The sequence below is a fragment of the Pleurodeles waltl genome, chromosome 12 (assembly GCF_031143425.1).
Source record: "Pleurodeles waltl isolate 20211129_DDA chromosome 12, aPleWal1.hap1.20221129, whole genome shotgun sequence".
NCBI classification, from domain to species: domain Eukaryota; kingdom Metazoa; phylum Chordata; class Amphibia; order Caudata; family Salamandridae; genus Pleurodeles; species Pleurodeles waltl.
Window position 1 is genome coordinate 529,856,616 of NC_090451.1, and position 20,325 is coordinate 529,876,940.

The 20,325-nt window shown below is 43.3% G+C and overlaps 1 protein-coding gene across 1 annotated transcript in view; it reads left to right on the forward strand.

Annotated features, from left to right (window-relative positions):
- VAC14 (VAC14 component of PIKFYVE complex) overlaps window positions 1-20,325 on the forward strand; it is a 1,245,171-nt gene that overhangs the window by 1,010,175 nt on the left and 214,671 nt on the right. The window contains exon 16 of the mRNA XM_069217475.1: window positions 20,107-20,281. Coding sequence (XP_069073576.1) covers window positions 20,107-20,281 — 175 coding nt within the window. The remainder of the gene's footprint in view (window positions 1-20,106; window positions 20,282-20,325) is intronic.

Genomic DNA, 20,325 nt, shown 5'->3' on the forward strand with positions numbered 1-20,325 from the left:
AAGAGCCATGATATCTGCAAGAAGAGGAGGGTGTCTCTAATTCTATTTTCTCACATGTGGAGTGAGCAGCCACTGTCCTAAAGCAGCCACAAGCCTTCTGTATTTGGGTGGTGTACCTGATGGCAATCTCTGTGCAAGGCTAGCTCAGATTAACAGCTTCTGATGCATGAATTAAGTTGCTCGCACCCTTTACTTAACCGGCTATCTTATGTCACATCCAGCAAGCCCTCCAGGCCCAGTAGCTTGTTTTTAGGTTGAGCGTAAGCTTTCGACCTCATGTATACTTATACTATGGGCTTAAAGCGATTTCATTTTTGGTTGCAGTGTCTTTAAAAATCCCTGCTTGCTAGTGGTCAGTTCTTCCTCTTAATCCCTCCTTTTTCCTGTTTGGGAGCAGTGATCAACTACTGTTTATTTACGCTTTGTTGTGTTTGTTTAGTCTTTGTGGGACTTTTTTTTTCTTGCCTCTCTGCTCGCGTTTGGCAAAGTGGCCCTATTTGTTTGCAGAGCATTTTGTTTCTCTCAGCATACCTTCGCTGTAACGTTGCTCCAGGAAACAGGTCTGAAGATTATGTTATCTTTTGTTATTTTGGTTACTTTTGCTAATTATTGAAATTGTGTCCTAAGCTTTTTGTGGTGTACAGTAATTTTATAAAGTGTAACTTTTTCTGTGTGTGATGTAATGGTTTTATTGTAGATCACTGCCTTTTCTTCGGAATGAAAATGTTGTCTCTTTGGCACGTTTAATAATTTTTGTTGAAAGAAACTTTCTTAATGACATTTAAAAATGTGAAAAAAAAATAAAACAATGCCCAATGTTCAGGGGTGTGGAATTTACTAAAATACCTACTTGTCCATGGGACAGGTTGCTTCTTAAATCTATTTGTCCTGTAAAAAAATCTACTTTTCACTTTGGTGCTATGTAGTGCTGCGACAAATTATGACAGCAATCTCTTTATGTAAGACCTCTGATAATAGCCTCTCTGATTATGCCAGGGCTACTACTATAGTAGGGCTTCAATACTTGAAATTTCAATCCCTGTTATAGCAATTTTCTTATTTTGCCACCTTTCCGCAGATCTACATACTGGAGCTGGAGGAAGCACTAAGTATTAGTTCCAGGGCTGGAATGCCTTTAAGTATGCAAACCTACTAACTTGCATGCTTTAAGGACTTTCACTAGCTCTTCTCTAATCTTTTCCCATTATGAGAAAGGTTGGAAATGTACCCCTGACAATGGCAGGAGTAGAAGTTCCTTCAGGATTGGGAAAAAAGTGGTTGGAGGGAAAGTGAACTTGTAAACACTCAATGGATTTTCACATGAGCAAATGTACACATGGATATCTGCTGGTGCTAAAATACAGTTCACAAATATTTTTTAGGAGTCAGCTTTCCTGGTCTACTTCTGTAAGTTCTTGTGAACTCATGAAAGCCACTAATTCAAAGACATACACCATGGGTTCACTTTTGTGACTTTCTTTAAGACTAGGGTCCCTAATTAGGTCTGGTGTTAACAAAGGCATTTTGTTTTTATTAAACTTCTATTTCTCTCTCTATCTATTGTCTGGCTTTACTGTGAGTGATTGGATTAACTCTTCCAAAAGGAGCATATTGGCAAACAAAGTAGTTTTGCTCAGTGTCAGGAACTACTGTGGCAATCAGTGGCGTAACAAAACTGGAGGGGGCTCTCTTGCAAAGAACATGGAGGGCCCCTCCAGACTCACTCAGGGCAGGTACTGTGCTGAGGGGACCCCTTCGAGGGGGGCTGCGGGGCCTTTGTTACGTCACTGGTGGCAATGTGTGCTTTTTGAGACCAAAAACGTTTTTTTCTTTTTGCCAGTGTCTCTTACAATGGTGAGGGCCTGGCAGCTCCCACAACAGTAAAGTGTTACAAAAGTCATGTCAAAACAAGACATGCATTGACGAAACCAAAAGGCTTACAAAAACATGTTGGATCGGTTGGCTTTGCCAGAGCTTGTTCGTTTTCATGCTTCCCATAATCGTGTTGAAAATGGTTAAACTGTGGTTTCCTTTAGGAATATTTTTGGGAAATACTAGCATACATCAACACATTTAACTAAGTGACGCTTCAAAGAAATAGCACCTAAAATGTCCTACTTGCATTTTTTTGTGAACATTTTATTTTGAAAGCACAGAATCATAACTCTTGCTTACAAACTTCTGCAGACCTTTGCATCTAATCAGAGAGCATTCTGGGAGCATTATACTTGGCCTCAAATTGTTAAACTTTTCAAACATGTGTGTACACTTTTTTTTTTACTGGAATCACTACCAGTAGTGCAGTGTGACCTGAAAACGTTTATTTACAGCACTCACCCGGATAATGAAGGCTTTTTATTAATGAACCATAAATAAAAGCTTGAACAGCATTTTGAATGGACACACATATTACCTGAACTGCACACAGTTCAGTTCTCTGTAAACTGTCAGCCAAAGGGTTTGTGCTGCAGGAGGTTGGGCCTACTTGTCCCAAGGACAAAATAAACATGAAAACTTGTTGCTCTTGGCTCTTGTCCCGGGCATTAGGCGATAGGAATTCCACATCCCTACAATGTACAAAAAATCAGTGCTTAATTTTTGCTGGTGGTTTCCGTTGCGGGGTACTAGTACTTATTTTTGAGGGCCTGTAATTATTTTTCTGTCTCAATAACTTACTGTGAGAAAAGACATATATGGGAAAGATGGAAGAAGAGAAAAAAGAAAAAGCATCATAAAGAGAGAAAGCAGAAAGCTGCTACAGTGAGCTGAAGTGTCAAGGCGTAGCTGTAAACGAATTAAAGAGGCCCAAGATCGCTCCAGGGTTACACTTGTGCTCAAAGAAATGCCTCATGCAAAAAAATAAGAGATGGCCCCCAAAAATACGTCCAAGTGCTCCCCCACAGGCACAAATTAAGCCCTGAATTTTGAATGTAACTTTGTATATAGAGCTGTATAGATAGGTTTGTATGAGTAACAACATGGGTGGCTCACGTAATTGCTACAATAAACAGAGTTGTCAAAACATCCCCCTTTTTCCCAGAAAGCACCACTCCCATCTAGTCCCTTTTAATGAAGCACTCTTGGTGTATTTGGAATCATTTTGGTGGTTGTTTTGGGTAGGGATGTATGTATTGTTAAATTTCACACACCCTAGTCCACTTGTGCTAAAGTTCTCTCTGTCTCACACATACACACCTTCTGTTTTCAGAATCCACGGCTGGAATGTAGTTGCATGCAGACACAATTGCCCTCGCCTAGTCACACACACTGTTGCACACGCATTCAGGGTACCATACCATATCATATATTCTGAAGGACAAATTGCTTCTAGAGAAGATGTGGCATAACAGCCAGAACTGCTGACTAAGGAACTTCAAAATCAGGTTTGAGTCTTGGTGTCCACTTACTATCCTGTGATTCTAAGCAAAACACTTTAATCTCCCCATACCTAAAATCAACAAGCATTGGCAAAGACAAAAAGTTTCACCCACACAAACTCTGTAGTTCAATTGTTTAATTTTTGTGCTTGGGCAATGTCACCTGTACCAGCTGCAAAGTAAATACGTTTTGCACCTGGAAGTAGTTTGTGTTTTAAGGGCCTTGTTTAAAAAAAATATCTCACTAGGCCTACAAGCCCTTTAGTTATATACGGGGCCACTGGAATCATGTGGAGGAAAGGACCGAAATATGCGGGAGAGTTGACCAATTAATGTGGCAAAAAAAGTTCAGCTATGCATTTACAGTGCCAATAGCTCCAGCTCACATAAATGTGAGACTAAATACGAGACCTTTTGCATTGCAAATGCTTGTTTAAGTTTAGTGATGCAATCTGATCATTAAGGAATCTTCCACTGTATTTTTCTGTGATATGCTATCTGGGCACCCCCTACCGGAGCCAATAAGGGTCTTCTAGCTTTATATGTAAGTTAATTTCTTTTACTTTCATTAGACCTGTTCGTCTAGATATCTGCAGGCTTGCTGCTTTGTTTTCTCTGCAACGACCTACAAGCACTCAATAAACTATTCCTGTAGCAGGACTGGTGCCGGGATTTGCATGGCAGACCTTCAGGCACATTGATATTTCTTGCCTCCTCCTGTGCTATTTTGGGAAGCATTCAGAATGGGAAAACCTACGTGAAGAACAAAGTGAACGGGGTGTAGTTTACTGGCTCCTCAAGGGCTTCTGTTCCAGGGATTCTTCATGTCCCATGAGCACAAAAAGGTTTGCTTTATATCTGTCTGTGTCAGAGAATTTGATCTCACGTATACAACAGTCCTGACTGTTCAAGCCCAGAGGTGAATTGTGAAAAAACAATTGTGGACATAAACACAAATTCTTTCTCTCTGTCTCCCCTTCTGTGTTTTTTTCGGTCTTTCTCTTCTAATTGTGTTTCCTGGAACAAAAACAGACTATTTTCACCTGATTATCGTCCATAGTAGCACTTTAAGGAGAACGGCCACCAGTGGCAATATTGGGGTGTCGTTTCGTATTGCTTTTCAATTTAAACTACAAATCATTGGTCGCATTTTCTAATACAGGTTCTTGTACAGTAACTTTTTGTTAAAAAAGTATGTATGTGGTCGTTCTGCGTTGTGCCCCGAGGAGCATAGCACTTAATCATTGTCCAAAGCGTTACACGTCTAATATCGCAACACCAGGGACACCTGGAGAGTAGTTGTGTGGACACATGTCCCCTTTGACGCTGGAAGCAGAATGCAGCTGGGCACATTTGTTATTCATTCTCAGTCTCAGCGCAGGTTACTGGCCAGTCAACCAGGACAAAGGAACGGTGTCCCCTGCCATTAGAGTTCTAAATCACAGAACTGGAAAAATATATGTCCTTCGATTATGAGATTGATGCGATAGGATAATCAGCCAGGTTCTGTTATTTAAGAGGACGAAGGACCTGCATCAGACGAGAGTGCAGGCTCTGGCATTGTTGAGCAGGTCAGTTTCAAAGAGGAGATCTGAATGTTACTCTCCAGCGAATCCCGTGTTGACAACCACATCAAAATGGAATTTGATATATATTTTTACAGTTATTTTGATCTGTCATTTGGCTTCTCGGATGGTGTTGATTCAGCACTGTCTGCGGATCAGTGCTCTCAAGCTTGATATCTCAACATCGAGTGATTAAAATGAGGAAGCAACAATACTAACCTATAGTGGATTCATCCTTGGATCTGATACAAGAGCCGACCTAGCTGAAGAGCAACTGAGAGCTTACATCAACTGGGGATTTACACATTTGCACTTCAGAATGACATTACATTTTACATATTTACAATTACGTTACATTTTTTACGTATTTACGAACTTAACTACAGGGAGAGCGATTTGCTCAGAATCGCACAATTTACACAATGTTTGTTATGTTTTTAGTTACAAGCTGTGGCCACTTTACCTAATTTCAGTGAGTTGCTGGAAATAAATTAATTAGATACTAAGGCTGTTTGGAATTGCTGAAGTGATTTCTACAAAGGTCATGAGAGTTTAGGCAGTGGGAGTTACAGGCAAGATTTTGAACTTATTTTTCCCTAAGAAAACCATTGTGCATATTGCCTTCGTGCAGGAGGTATTACTTGTGAAATTCACCATTAGAGTCCTGAATGTAACCCAATTCAGCAGTTAGGTGAGTTACAAATTATGGGCCTCATTTAGAGTGTGGTGGACGGAGTATGTAATGTCGGCATGATGGAGTACTTTACTACCACCATGCTGAGGGTACTCCACATGTGAATTTAGAGATGTCCACCAGCCTTGCGAATCTCTCTCGTGCATTGGCATGGCTCACCATCATTTTCATTCCTGTCAGTGTATTGTCAATGTAAAGGTATTGAAAGTTTGACCAACGGCTCTGTCAATATAATGGAGTGGTACGGAAAACTTTCAACATTGTTTTTAAACATTTTTAAAACAAAATCCCAAAGCTGGAGTCTGTTTTTGGAAAGAAAAAAAAAGCAATGGCGCCCTCGTCAATGGAGTATTCTCCCATGGTATAGGGGTCACTTTGCAGTTTCTACTGTCCCTTACCGACAGGTTTTACCTGGTGGTGACAAACAGTGACATCTTGCCATTTGTTTGCCCTCTCTAAACTTGCCTTACTCTGTCAGGCTGTCGGAGGTGTATGTCAGTGGCAGAGACGGAGTAGGCTTCGCCATTGGCTTACTGAAGGTCTGCCCGACTTTAAATGAGGCGGGCGGATTTTCAGTGTAGCTGAGGTGGTGCTCCGTTGTCTTTGCGATGGAGTACCCTCTCTGCCAAACTCTAAAACTGGCCCTATGCCTTTTGTCCAATTATAATCAAGTTCACTCAGAGGTCAGAGATCTGTTTAGCTGCAGAGATGTGTCAGTGTGCAGAGATTCTTCACACTCACAAAAACTACAAAGTTAGATAAATGTTATGAAGTTACACATGCGCTGGATTTTGTCATGAAAATCAGAACTTTCGTGAGTATTCACGAGTATAATTTGTGCTGCGGTACCTGCAATGAAAATCTAAGCAAGGTATATTTTCACTCACTACACGCTTGCTTGTTACTGGCACCAACTAACACTTGTGAGAGGAGAAAATATGCAAGTGCATAGCTCTTGGAAAAACAGGAAAGTTCTTGAACTGAGTTTAACCAATAGTTAAGGCTATGCACCCGTAAGAAAACCTTTGCACAACAATAGTTAGCAAAAGTGTGGCGCTTGTGAACTGCAGCTGCATTTTACCGCATGCCGTTGGATACAGACTGTTTACTCCCTATTCCAAGCACCAAGACAAATGCTGTCCATCCTCTTGGAGTTAAACAAGCTCCATATTAGTTAAGATTTTATCAAAGTGTACTTGTCCAACCTAAGAACTTTTGAAGAAGCTTCATAGTACTCATCTGACATATAGGGGTTCTTCACTGGAGAGACACTGGTTCTTCACTGGAAAGACAGTTGGACTGATAGAGGTTAACGGGTATTAATAGTGCAGTGGTTTGAAATTCTAATAAATTCCTGCTCTGTGAGGAGGACTGGTGGAGAAGGTACAATTGCCTCAAATGGTTTAGTTACTCGAACTATTCACAGACGCTCTTTCATTCAGATACCAACAAGTGCTCTGTTGAGCAGATATCTTTCTAAACTTTGTCAGATTTTTAATAACCGCGTATGTATTTCTTGAGGCTATACAGAGCAGTTTGGTCATACTAGACTTGGCGAAGACGGAGCTTTTAACCCTGCTCTACAAGGTAATCCTTCTCTGACTACTGACCTCCCAATCATCTGGCCTTATTTTTCGGGTTCTAACTGGAAACCTTCCTCCTTTTCACACCGTGTGATTGCCTGTCTTGTTATTCGTATGTTGTTACGTGCATGGCGTCTCTTGAGCCTCGCATTAAGACAGTAAGGCCCATATTTATACTTTTATTGCGCCGCATTTGTTTCATTCTTTTGACGCAAAAGCGGCGCAGACTTACAAAATATAATTGTATTTTGTAAATTGGAGCCGCTTTTGCGTCAAAAAGTGACGGAAATGCGGCGCAAAAAAGTATAAATATGGGCCTAAGTGTACGAAAAATGCAACTCTGTCACTTACTCCGCTACACTCCGTGTGTAAGCACACCTGCACGTTCACCGCAACACGACCAGAGAACTGGTGGGGCCTTCACTCAGGACACCAAACCCTTCACACTGGCCACGTTATCACCCCAGGTCCTACCAACCATGCCTAAAAACAGTCCCATTTTGCGCGCCACCAAAACGCACCTCAGGGCCTGGTCAGCGGCGTGCACCGCTGTAGATATGCTGCAGTACAACAAAGCGTGACATTCCCCGTTCAGCGGGCCCGGGCGTCCCCCTCTTTCGCTGTGGGTCTAGGCTCTGCAGGTTTCCCTCTCACGCCCGGGAGGCACAGGACAGCTGGCACACAGCTGCGGGCTAATGGCTTTTCTGCAGAGGCAGGCTATAGCGCTTTTTTGCTTTGCGCAGGTCTTAGTGCCATGCACCTTCGCAGACCCCTGTTGCTATGGAAACCTCTCCTGCTAGTCTACTCCAGGTAGTACTGGGGAGTATAGTGCTGAGTGATGCAGGAGCCCTCTGTCACCATCCCTCCCATCTCTCTTCCTTAGCCTCCATCTCCTCTCTCTCCCTTTGTGCTTTCTGTAGAGCAGTGGCTGCCGATTTCATGGCTGTAGCGGCTGAATGATGTTGGAGCGCGCTTTTTCAAACTCTTAGGTAAATGGAAACTGAATTTCTTCAGCTTAAACAAAAGTGAAACGAATGGCGGGGACAATTCAGAATGTGCGACAGGATCAAAGCTTCTTTCTTTCACGCCTCTGTCTCATAAGAGGATGCTGTATTTTGTGCTCTTTGTTTGCTGCTGTTTTGCTCTTCGGGTGTCTGTCCTGAAATGAAATAGTTAATTTTCAGTGGAAGTACTTTACTAGCTCTTGTATGTTTAGCCTCTTTGTTCAAACTAAATATAATGCTGTGGAGAAGAATCCCAGAGGGTTCTATCCATCACTCCTCTGTTGCTGCATTCCACTGTCTGTTCTCTCTGTATCCCGCGTGTTATTCTTTACTGTTAGTGGCTAATGTTCAGCCTACTGTACGTATTGCCTGACCAGCTGTCCAATCTGCCTACCACAGGTATCCAAGGATTCCTTTGCTGACCAGTCTGCAACATTTTGTAACTATGTGCTTCAATATTTTTGGGGTCTTGGCTCCTCTAGATGGCACGCACTGTCTTGAACCGAGACGTGCTATATCAACTTCGTGCGTTAACAGCTAGTCCGTCGCTTCCCATTTGCTGGCAATGTCGTTGCTCCACTTTGCATTCTTCCTATTTGTCAAGGACATGTATACATCATGCCTTTTCTGGTGTCTATCCGTCCCCGAGAGCACCAGAAAACTATTGTTAACATAGGCAGCAGCCGTTTTTAAAGTTTTGTTTCGGGACCACTTTTTTAGTTTTCAGTGCCATACCACATGTGTTACAGTCGCAGATGTTGCAGCAGAGCAACGACCTTCACGACAGCAGAAAACTCCCTAGTAAATTTTAAATATGTTTACTTTCTTACAAGCGGAGGCAAGCACAGCGTCAATAATCTCGTTCGAGTTATTTTATTCTGTAGGCATATCGAGCGGAGAGTGGTTTGCGGGAGTAATTCATGTCAGCAGAGCTCACGCCGGACGTTCGCATTAGATTTCTATCATCCCATAAAACCTTGCGCTGAGCCTCAAGTGCGCTCTATCGTCCGCAAAAAACAACACAAGTGTGCCGCACGCCAGTGTGTAACTGTGAAGCCCGATGCGTGAAACATTGATTTATACAAAGAACATAGCCATTGACAAGCCAATAGCACTCGCATTGCTGAGGCCGATTGGCTTTGCCACTGTTTTTCTGTTTATTAGGAGTTTGGTAGTTTTAGCTGCGCACATTTGGAAGCAACAGCTTTCCCTTAACTGTACAGGTAGCGCTAAACAAGCATTGCACAAGCTAACAGTTTGTGCTGCTGTATAGTGACAGGTTCTTGGTGTAGCTCCAAGAATGCCTAGGTGTAGGCCGGAAGACGCATGGTCGGGGGTGAGGCAACAGACTGGAGCGCTAGCACAAAACAAAGACGCAAATATTTCTTGCACAGTTAGTTAGGACTGCGTAGGGTTAGACATCCCGACTGCGAGTGTCCTGTGCTGGTGTACAATTTTGAGCATCCAATAAAATTCTGTGTCCCGAGGATTGGATTCAGCGGGCATGGCAAACAGCACCAACTACAAGTTCTCCCCCCCAATAGTAGGAAATAACTTGTGGATGTTGAAGCTTTCTGCACCAAAATCTGCTTATTTGGGTATTACTGTGTAATTTTCACCCGCTCAATTTCTGTGCTTCTTATTTGCTGAAATATAATGAAGGCAAAAACTCAGAGGGGAAAATTTCTTGTAATTGCAATGTCTCCAAACACGGGTTTACCCAGGGATCGAAAAGTAACAATATAATCGTGATCAAGGCCTAAATGTTGAAAACTCGGAAATAATGCATACAGACATAGAATAAGACCTTCGTTTGTCATATTCCCGAAACTTCTTACATGTTTTTTTACCTTTTTCTTTTTATAAAAAGAATATACGGGCGATTACGTATACAATGATTGAATATGTATTCCATGTTAGTCAAAAACCAAAGGCACATTCACTATTTACAAGTTCAAGAATAATATATAAGTATCAAGTTTTTATAACAAAGTAGTTATTTAATCTACTTCTAAAATAACTTCCTCAATGGCAATTCAGTGACCTGCAGTTCATAGGCCTAAATCATGGTGGGTCCCACTTGTAGTTACATCCTTCTGAGGCCAGTAAATTGAGAATCATGAAGTTGGATATTGCTATCATCCCATATTTACAGAGTTCAGAAACACCCGAAGTGAGGCACAAAGCCCTGTAGTGTCATGCTGCCTGATAATGCAATCCTGGTCTAATTGGAACTTTTAATTGCACCACATTTAAAACCAACACACATAAACGATTTTCTTAACAAAGAAAACTGTGAATGCTTTTAGAAGTCTGTACATTGTGATCAGTGATGAAAGTATGGAGACAAGTGCTAAAGAGCAGTTTCACAAAAAAGACTATGGGGGTTATTATGACCCTGGCGGTCGGTGGTAAAGCGGCGGTACGACCGCAAACAGGCCAGCGGAAAAAAAATGGAATTATGACCGCGGCGGTTACTGCCGGGGTCATCCGCCACTTCACCATTCCGACGCCATGGCGGTGAAGACCGCTGGGCTGGAGATTGCGGTCTCCAGCCCGGCGGTCGTCACTAGACCGCCGACGTTATCAGGACCCTGCATACTGCCATGGATCTCGGGTGGTTGGGAACCGCCATGAGATCCATGGCGGTAGGCACTATCAGTGCCAGGGAATTCCTTCCCTGGCACTGATAGGGGTCTCCCCCACACCCCGCTACCCCCCACGAATCCTCCCCCCACACCCCTCTGCCACCCACCAAAGGTGGCACAAGCCCCCTCCCCACCCCGACCCCTAACATGCACATATACACACACCTACACGCACACATACACCCCGACAACACATACCCGCACACATACAGACATGCACACCGTCCGACCCGCACACATTTCCCATATACACAGCACCCCCCGCACGCATACACTCACTCACTCACCCCCTCTACACTCTCACACGCACACCCCCATGCACGCCCACAACACCCCCCCACCCCCTTCCCTAACGGACGATCAACTTACCTTGTCCGTTGATCCTCCGGGAGGGGACGAGATCCAGGGGGCCAGCTACGCCACCAGAACACTGTCACCAGAACACCCCCACACCGAATCATGGGACGTGATTCAGTGGGCGGTGTTCTGTTGACGTGGCGGTGGAGGTTGAGCAACCTCAACTTTCCTGCCGTCCGCCAGTATGGCTGCTGGCGGCTTTCCGTACGAAAAAGGACGGCGGCCTGCCAGCGGTCATAATATGCGGCGCGGAAGACCGCCACCACTGGCGGTCTTCAGCACGCGGTCTTGCGAAAAGACCGCCAAGGTCCTTATGACCCCCTATGTGTCACTCGTGAGCCAGCCTCCTTTGAGGTCTGTCTCAGCACATGCTCAAGGGGCTCATCCAACATGATTGGATCAGCTCACTGCCACCATATATTTCCGGCGGTAGTAATGCACTTCCGCTTTGGCTAACCCCCTGTTGGTAATGTCATGGACGCGTGAGTCGGATTCAGACTTGGGGACCGAGCTTGGAAACTATTATCAATAAGGTTTTATGCCTCGCCTAGCAGCCAGCATTTAGATGTCTGTAAGTGAACCTCTCTAGTGGGCTTACATTATACTTTGATTGTGCAAATTGCTTACCATTGGTTGACTCTTTTTTTAATTGTCACTGTCATTCGCATGCTTTTATGCAATGGCTTTCCATCTCTTCTTGTTCCGCCCTCCTGTTCACCACCCCCACCCCATTACCATAGGCAATACATCGCCCATTGCCGAGACCTGTTGGCTTTGTCAGTTCTTCTTTCTAGTCTGCCTATTGCTTGGGGGCACTACTTAATTGAATTATCTGTGCGGTAACGGTATCTTAGGTTGGTCGCCTTCCCATTGCAAAGCTATTGGAGTCTCTGAATGTTGTTGGCTGTGTTCCATGTTTTTAAGATTTAACTCCCTTTGTACATCTTTCTGTGGAAGGGTAGCTAGTTTGGGCAGCTGATGCCTACCCTAGAAGGATGCAAAAGAATTAGAACTCAGGTACAGAAATGGCACAGTGATCACACAATTAACTCTAAGTCTTGTCAGAGCTATTGGTCTTCTTTAAACATTAGAGCTTTATTTGCAAATAGTAAAGGAGGGGCTGCTAAAATAATAAACATCGAAGTTCTAGGACTTTCTACAGCTAAGTTATTACTCCAACTCATTTCATCATACTTGCACAGGAAGCCAGTATCATGTTTAAAAATTGGAGTGCTTGACTAATATTCTAATAAGACAGAGGATGCAAGTTACCTGCCACCTCTGGAATCCTTCAGATCTCCTTTTTTAGGTCGAGCCTAGCAGCGCACATGCGCTACTCTCTCGACCTGCTGTAATCTACGCTGTGGGCTTTAATAACGCCCATCTCACGCCCATCACTTTCATTTGCTCCTTGGCCTGCCTTTCAAAATTCCCTTAGTTTCATAGGTGAATGCTTTACGTTTGTCCCGGCTTGAGGCTGTTTTGTTACCGCCTAAGAGACTGACCCTGTTACATGGATTATTGCACGATCAGCCATATACCTTAGTGTGGCGCACTACTTTTTTCTTTTGCCTCTCCGCCTTACGCTCCGTGGCCATATGTTGTTTCTTTCTCTACCTTGTTTTTGGTTATGCCGCTGTTTCTTTGTGGTGTTTACACCCAAAGGTTGCAAGCTGGAAGGGGGTTCTTGTTTATTTATTTTTTTATTTTACGTTTTAGGGTTTCGTATAGTGCGAACTTGATCAGAAGAGCTGTGCCGGGAGAGCCACTATCAGGATTTCTGTGTTTTATTCTGTTTTAAATGCTCCTGTTTGCATATTTTACAACTGCTAAACTTCAACAGATGCAGCAATTGCAAAAGTATTATATAATACCATTGCATTACATACAGTACAGGTGATTCCAGAAGAATTTGAAAGGATTCTTTAAAAGAACAAAAGTTTGGTAGAGATCATATGCTAGTCAGAAGTGAGTTTGTTTCTGCACGTCTGATTGACTTCACCCTCATGAGGTTTAGGGCCACATGAACAAAGCATTTTTCTAGTCCTAGAATCGGCCCATTTGCGACTAGAAAAAGGTTTTTGGAATGTAAAAAGCCCAAATTGCTAATCTGTAACTTGTTATCCAATCGCAGGTAGGAAGGGGCATGTTCAAGGGGTCCATTCCAAATGGGGTCGCAAATTGCGACCAACCTCTTGAATATTGATGAGGTAGGTAATTTGCGACCCCATTGGGAATCACAAACAGTGTATTTAACACTGTTGTACATTTTGTTTTGCGATTCACAATTTGCGATTCCCAAACGGATCGCAAATTGCGAGTTGCAAAACAAGAGGACATACGTCTGGCCCTTAGAATCTTATTCATTTTAGTTGGGGATAGTTAGCTTGTTGGAGCCCGATGCTGACTTTCCTTGGTGGATTGCTTTATCTGAGAGGCACATATTTAGAAATTGATCCTTGTCCGACTGGAGAGTCAACTTGTCCTCTTATCAAAACAGTTGTGCATAGAGATATATCAGGCCAGTAAGCAGCGTTCTTCAGCTTCTCTGTCTCCGGTATATTGCGATACACCAGAGTGCTTGCAACATTCTTTATCATCACAGTCTCCAGTCCCACAAACACAAAGTCTGGCTTTGGTGTAACAAAGGTCTGGGTGAACAGGTATTCAGAAGGTATGTTTTACATACCTTGCAAATCATAACAACAAAAGATGACCTGGTGACACTGGTGAACAAAAACTATAATTATTTGGTGTGTCAAATCAAACCCAATCCATATGTGCACAGATGTAGAAAATGGAAAGGGAGTGGGGACAGTAGAATTGTGTAAAATCTTATAATCCACATAATGTAAATTGGAATAGACCTCATCATGACAGCAACAATACTGCAGCTGTACACAGATACCTCAGCCCAAGTTGGGACTGAACTGAATGGAGAGATGTTATGTCAAGAAATGAAATTGAGGAGAACACCCCTCCTTTTCTTAATAACATAACAAACCATGAGAAACTGTAGTCTTCTATACCTATTTAGACATAAAGATCACCAATACTAGCTTCTCGGAGACCATGTAGGAAAAACAGTTAGGAGATCAGAGAATGCCTTCAGGGACATCAGAAGCTTTGCTAGCCAACGAGAACACAACTCAGGGACTCCTCTGGACAAAACTATATGAGCGTTAAAGACCAGGGAATGCAATCTTGTGGACCAGATGCAAAATCTCACAGACAGCAAGAGACTATATCGAGAGAGCTAAAAGAAAGATGTAGAAAGAGATCTTTCACACTGGTGGAAGCCTACCCCCGGTCATTATACTAACTAACAGAGCATGTACTTATATTGAAAACAGAGCACGCATAGCACTTTTTACCAAATCCTTCACGAGAGAAACAAGCACAACTAACAATCTAATCAACATATGCTGGAAAGAAAAATCTGATGGCCCAAGGGAGGCAAAATATGAAGAAGGAGATCTTCAAGGAAGTCGTGAAATTGGGTATTAAGGAGAATTTCCACCCAACTGGGTAAAAGTAATGGTCACTATCAAATCAAATATATGAAAGAATCACATTGATAAAATCCACAATGTATTAGGCACAGTTAAAGACGTTCCCTGTCACAAAGTAATTTACTACAATGGATTTGCAAGAGCATACATGGTAATATTAAGATCGCAAGAGGAGCTTTGACTGTTTTAAGAGCAAAAAGCAATCTCCTACACACAGAAGAAAATATGGAAACAAATGGGACCTAGCCAAGAGCAACAAATGTGCTTTTGAAGTGGTATTGAAAGAATCAGTGTTTCACATCATCTCCCTGGCCCTCTGTGCAAAGTATCCCAGAAGAATAAGTTAGAGCAACTACTGAGAAATACTGGCATTACCATACAAGATGAGAGGGTTACTTACCGACTGTCCGATCAGAAAGGACATCATGGAGAGGGACATAGCTTTTCAAATGTGCTGGTGGAAAAAAGACACATAATTCAACAAACAAATTAGCCACAAATAGCATATCCTCTGCTAAAGCCGGACTTTCACACCAGTTGAAGATTACAAGACTGCCAAAAGACAGTGCAAAGGGTGCCTATGACAAAACAGTCCACATCTTAACTTCAGGGAGGAGCTCCAAATAAGGAGGCAAATTGCACACAAGGAGGACGTTGTCTTTGCTATCAATCAGATCCTCCTTCTGTACTGAATTTAAGTATAAAACCTGAGGGTATCTTCTGTGCACTTTCTTTCCTATGGCCATTTCTTCTGCTTTTTTCCTTTTTTAGACCGAACCCAGGTTTGCTAAATATATCTTTTGGACTTTCTAAAAGCTTCCCTGGGAATGCATTTCGCCCATTGCTTACCGTTGGCTTTGTGTTTTGTAACTAGTAATTGCTTGCTTTCAGTTTGCTGGTTTTATTTGTTTTAGGGTATCCACCATGTCTTTGTCCCTCCCGTGGAGCAAAGCCTGTTTCCCACCACTCCTTGTATTCTTCTATGAGTGTTAACTTTCTGTAAACAGGCTTCAAAAGTTTGTTCCTATCTTGTTACCTTTGCTGTGCATTCAAAGACAGAGGTCAAATGTCAGGACCTGTCTTCCGAGGGATTTAGTTGTTTGCTTTTCTTTCTCTGACTTCAAAGTGAAAGCAGTGTTGTGACAATCTTTTGTGCTACTTGGGAGTATTAAGGAAAGGAAGTTTTCTAGCACACAACAAACTAAATGTCTGTAAATTAACTGTGCCTATATTTCAGAATATATCAGAATTAGGAAAGCCCTGATGAAGCACAATTTTTTTTTGTAATACTGAAGTGTGGTGGAAACAAGTATTTTGTTTCAAAACAAATCAGTACTCTAGGTGATGCCATTTCCACACCCTATCGTTTGTGTGCTATATGGTTTTATCAGTAAAACTGTATTTCTGTGCAAATGTAATGGCCATTTCAATATAAATGGTTTTGTCTTTAAATGCAGTATGCTACTACACCACTCCACAACACTCTACTCTGTCTATGCAACTCTACAACCCTCCACTGTAGGTCACTGTAGGTCACTCTATGCCACGCCGCTCCACGTCCCTCTGCTCTACGACCCTTCACGACATGCCACTGATTTCTACGACACTCCACTTAAAGCCACTACAAAGTGAGTCAACTAAAAACTACTACTACTGTTCCTCTCAGTGACACACCACGTCACTCTACTCCACTTCCCCGTATTCCTGTCTCTAAGGCCCCTTCACTTTATGACCTTCCACTCTGACCCTCCAGGGAATGACACTTCCCTCTCTCACTCCTCTCTGCGACACATCACTCCCCTCTATGCCACTCCAATCTGTGCCACTCCACTCTATGCCACTCCACCCTACCTAGCTCCACTCCATTCCACAACGCTCCATGACACTTTATGATGCTCCACTCTGCGAGACCCTACTCCACTCTACTGTACGCCACTCCACTCTACTCTACACCCCACCACTCCACTCTACGTCACTCCATTCTTCGCCACACTACACCACTCCTCTCTGCACCACTCTATGCCCCTCCAATATATGAAACTGTATGCCCCTCTACTCTGACACCCTACTCCACTCTGTGCCACTCCACTCTGCAACATTCTACTCCACTCTTTGCCACCCTGTTCTACTCTTTGACACTCTGCACAACTCTCTCTACGCCACTCCATGCCACTTTACTCTACAACACTCTACTCTATACCACTCCACTCTACGACACGCTATGCCACTCTGTGACACTCTTCTCCACTCTATGCCACTATACAACACTCTGTTCCACTCTATGCCACTTCACTTTACAACACTCTACTCCACTCTATGCCATTCTTCTCTGCAACACTTTACGGAATGACACTCCACTCTGCGGCAGTACACTCTACTTCACTCTCTGCCACTCCACTCCAAGACACTGTACTCCACTCTACTACTCCACTCCTTGACACTGTACTCCACACCATGCAAGTCCCTCTAGGCCACTTTACTCCACTCTGTCCCACTCCACTCTACCCCACTGTATACCAGTCAACTCTACGACAGTCTACTCCACTCTATGCCCCTCCACTCTATATCCCTCCACTCTGCTACAATCCTTTCAATGACACTCTACTCCACTGCACTCTGTGCCACTACACTGTACAACAATCTACTTCACACAGCCCAACTCCCCCATGCCACTTTATTATTACTAAGCCTTATATAGTGCAGAACTCGCTCCCAAAGGAGCATCTCGGCACTTGCTTTGCAGGCGAGGGCAGATGCTTTCAGAACAGTCAAGTTTTCAGTGACTTCTTAAAAGCCCAGAAGTCAGCGCAGGCGTGGATGTGGAAAGGCAGTTTGTTCCAACGAAATGGTGCTAAGTAAGAGAAGGGCCTGCTACAGTGTCCGGTTGTGCGGCTGTGTGGGTACTGAAGAAGAGTTTAGTTAGAAGACCTAAGCTACCTAGGGGGCAGATAGTACCTGAGCTTAGAATGATGTAAGGCCGGTCAAGATTTATAAAAAGCCTTGTGGTCAGACAACACAGTTTAAAAACTGTCAGTTTTCTGATGGGCCGCCAGGGCAGATTTTCTAGAATAGGCGCTGATGGAGTCAGTGGAGGAAGGTTGCAGATATACCTGGCAGCTGTGTTCTGCATAACTTGCAGCTTGGTCAGCAGGGACTCATTAGCCCCAACCTGTAGGGCATTCCTATTGGCCAGGCGGCTAATGATGAGAGTTTGAATGAGGCTTTTCTAGGAGATGTAAGGCAACCAGGGAAAACCTTTCTTTATAAGTCTTTGTGTCAAAACAGGTGCCACATATAGAATTTACTTGGTCTCTCATAGACAGTGTGTGTCGATATTTACTCCCAGGTTTTTTACTGCTGCTTAGACAAAGGGCTAGACCAAGGTAAGGAGGCCACCAATTTGCTGACCTTAATTCTTGGGCTCTGCCAAATAGCAAGATGTAGGTTTTTGCACTATTGGGTTGGAGGCGATTCAAAGCCAGCCAATTAAAAATTTTTGTCATACAGTGTGAAAATTGTGTTCTTACTTTATCCGGATAAGGGCCGCAGGGAAATAGAATTTGTGTGTCATCTGCGTAAGACACGATCTCTCCACCACATGCTATCACAGTTTGAATCAACAGCGGTACATAGATGTTAAATGGTATAGGGCTCAGGCACTTTACTCCATTCTAGGCCACTCCACTCCACTATATATCGCTCCACTCTACAATCTACTCCACTCTGACACTCTACTCCACTCTGCGTTCCTCCACCGTACTTCACTCTGTTCTACGACACTGTACTCCCTCCATGACACTCCACAGCACTCTACAACACTCCACAACATTCCACTCAACACCACTCCACGCCACTCCACACCCCTCCATTCCACTCTACTCTACGACACTCCACTCCACGCCACTCTCCTCTATGCCACTAACTTTTAGCCATGCCTGAACAGAAGCCATTCTGGTGGACAACGTGGGTAAAACACATTGGCAAAGCCAATAGCTTTTGAGCAGGCGAGACCTATTGGCTTTGCCAATGCTTGTTTAGTCCTTGCTCCATGCTTTCGTGATGACTTTCATGATTTTTAATATTCACTTTTCACCCTTTTCTTTCCCTCTCCTTTTTTTATGCAATTTTATTTTGGCTGTGTGAATAGCAACTATTGAATATAAACAAATGAATCAGTGTAACACACTCACAGTAAGAATACCTATCGTATTTGTGTGGAGTTCATTAGGCACTGCACAAAGAGGATCTGAGAGTTTGACAGGAGGTAATGCGTCACTATGCACTTCATCTTGCCTTTGACTCTGAATTAGCCCGCTTCACCCTAGTTCAGTGCTATATTGCTTGATGTGTGGCTGATCCTCTTGAGGATCATCTTCTATAACATCTGAGAACCTGGCTGTTCCAGAAATAATGTGTAAAGAATTAGAGTGAAAAAGAGGATGGAGCGATGGAAAAAAGTGTGTTACAATTGACTCAACACTCCCTAAAAAAACTCTTTTAATTAATATCAGAGAGCGTTGGTCAAGGTTAAAAACAAAAACGAGTTAAGGGAAATAATGATCCTCTACTCTAAAAAAGGGTGGTTGGAAAAATATTTCTTATACCACTTTGAGAGTCAACATGTTTCGCGCCTTCCAATGTCCTCACAGATCTAGTGGCGCTTCTTCAGGACTGAGGGAAATCTTCTCCAACAAATTAGAAAGGAAACAATGTTCTATAGTTACAAGAACTTTTAACAAAACATCTAATAGTGAGACTCTACTCACAAGAATTCTCAGTAGGCTACTACAACTGAACCCTACCATCCATATTATAGGCACGGCTTTTGCGGGGATGTGCAAGCCAACAATCTGTTGTTGTTCAGCAAAGACTCCTCCTTCTGGCCTCACCGCGTGCCGCCGATCCTCCTCCGGATTGAGTCAGTTTTAACACACTTTTTTCCATCTCTCCATCCTCTTTTTCACTCTAATTCTTTGCACAGAATTTGGGTAAGTGGCCCCTATTAGGGTCCCGTTAGACATTGCAGTGCCAGTCTGACGTGGAGCAAGCCCACTGATGATACATGAGGGCCCTTGCTTCTGTAGTAGCAATACTTGAAGACAGACAGAGATCTTCAGTGGTTGTCACATTTGTTTTGGAACAGTGTACCTTTTTGAGAGATAAAGTATGATAAGGGGGGGTGTACACTGGACCAGTTAACCTTCCAGTCCCCTTTATTTCCCGATATAAGTCACATCTTCTCTGTTTCAACATTATGTGTAGCCTCTACTCTGGTAGGGCTCTGAGTACAATTATCACTGTGAAGCAAAATTATTATAACATATCCAGATTGCGGTAACATTTCTGTCTGTGTTTTTCATTGTCAGGCAGCTCTGTCTCCTCCTGAATGCAGAGAATATCTTCCACTCCATGGCGGACATTCTACTCCGAGAGGATGACCTAAAGTTTGCCTCAATCATGGTCCAGACTCTGAATACCATCCTGCTGACATCGTCTGAGCTTTTCCAGCTGCGGAACCAACTCAAGGACCTGAAGACATCGGTAGGTCCTACGGCACCATTGGTGGGGGAGAAAACTGAAGCTGC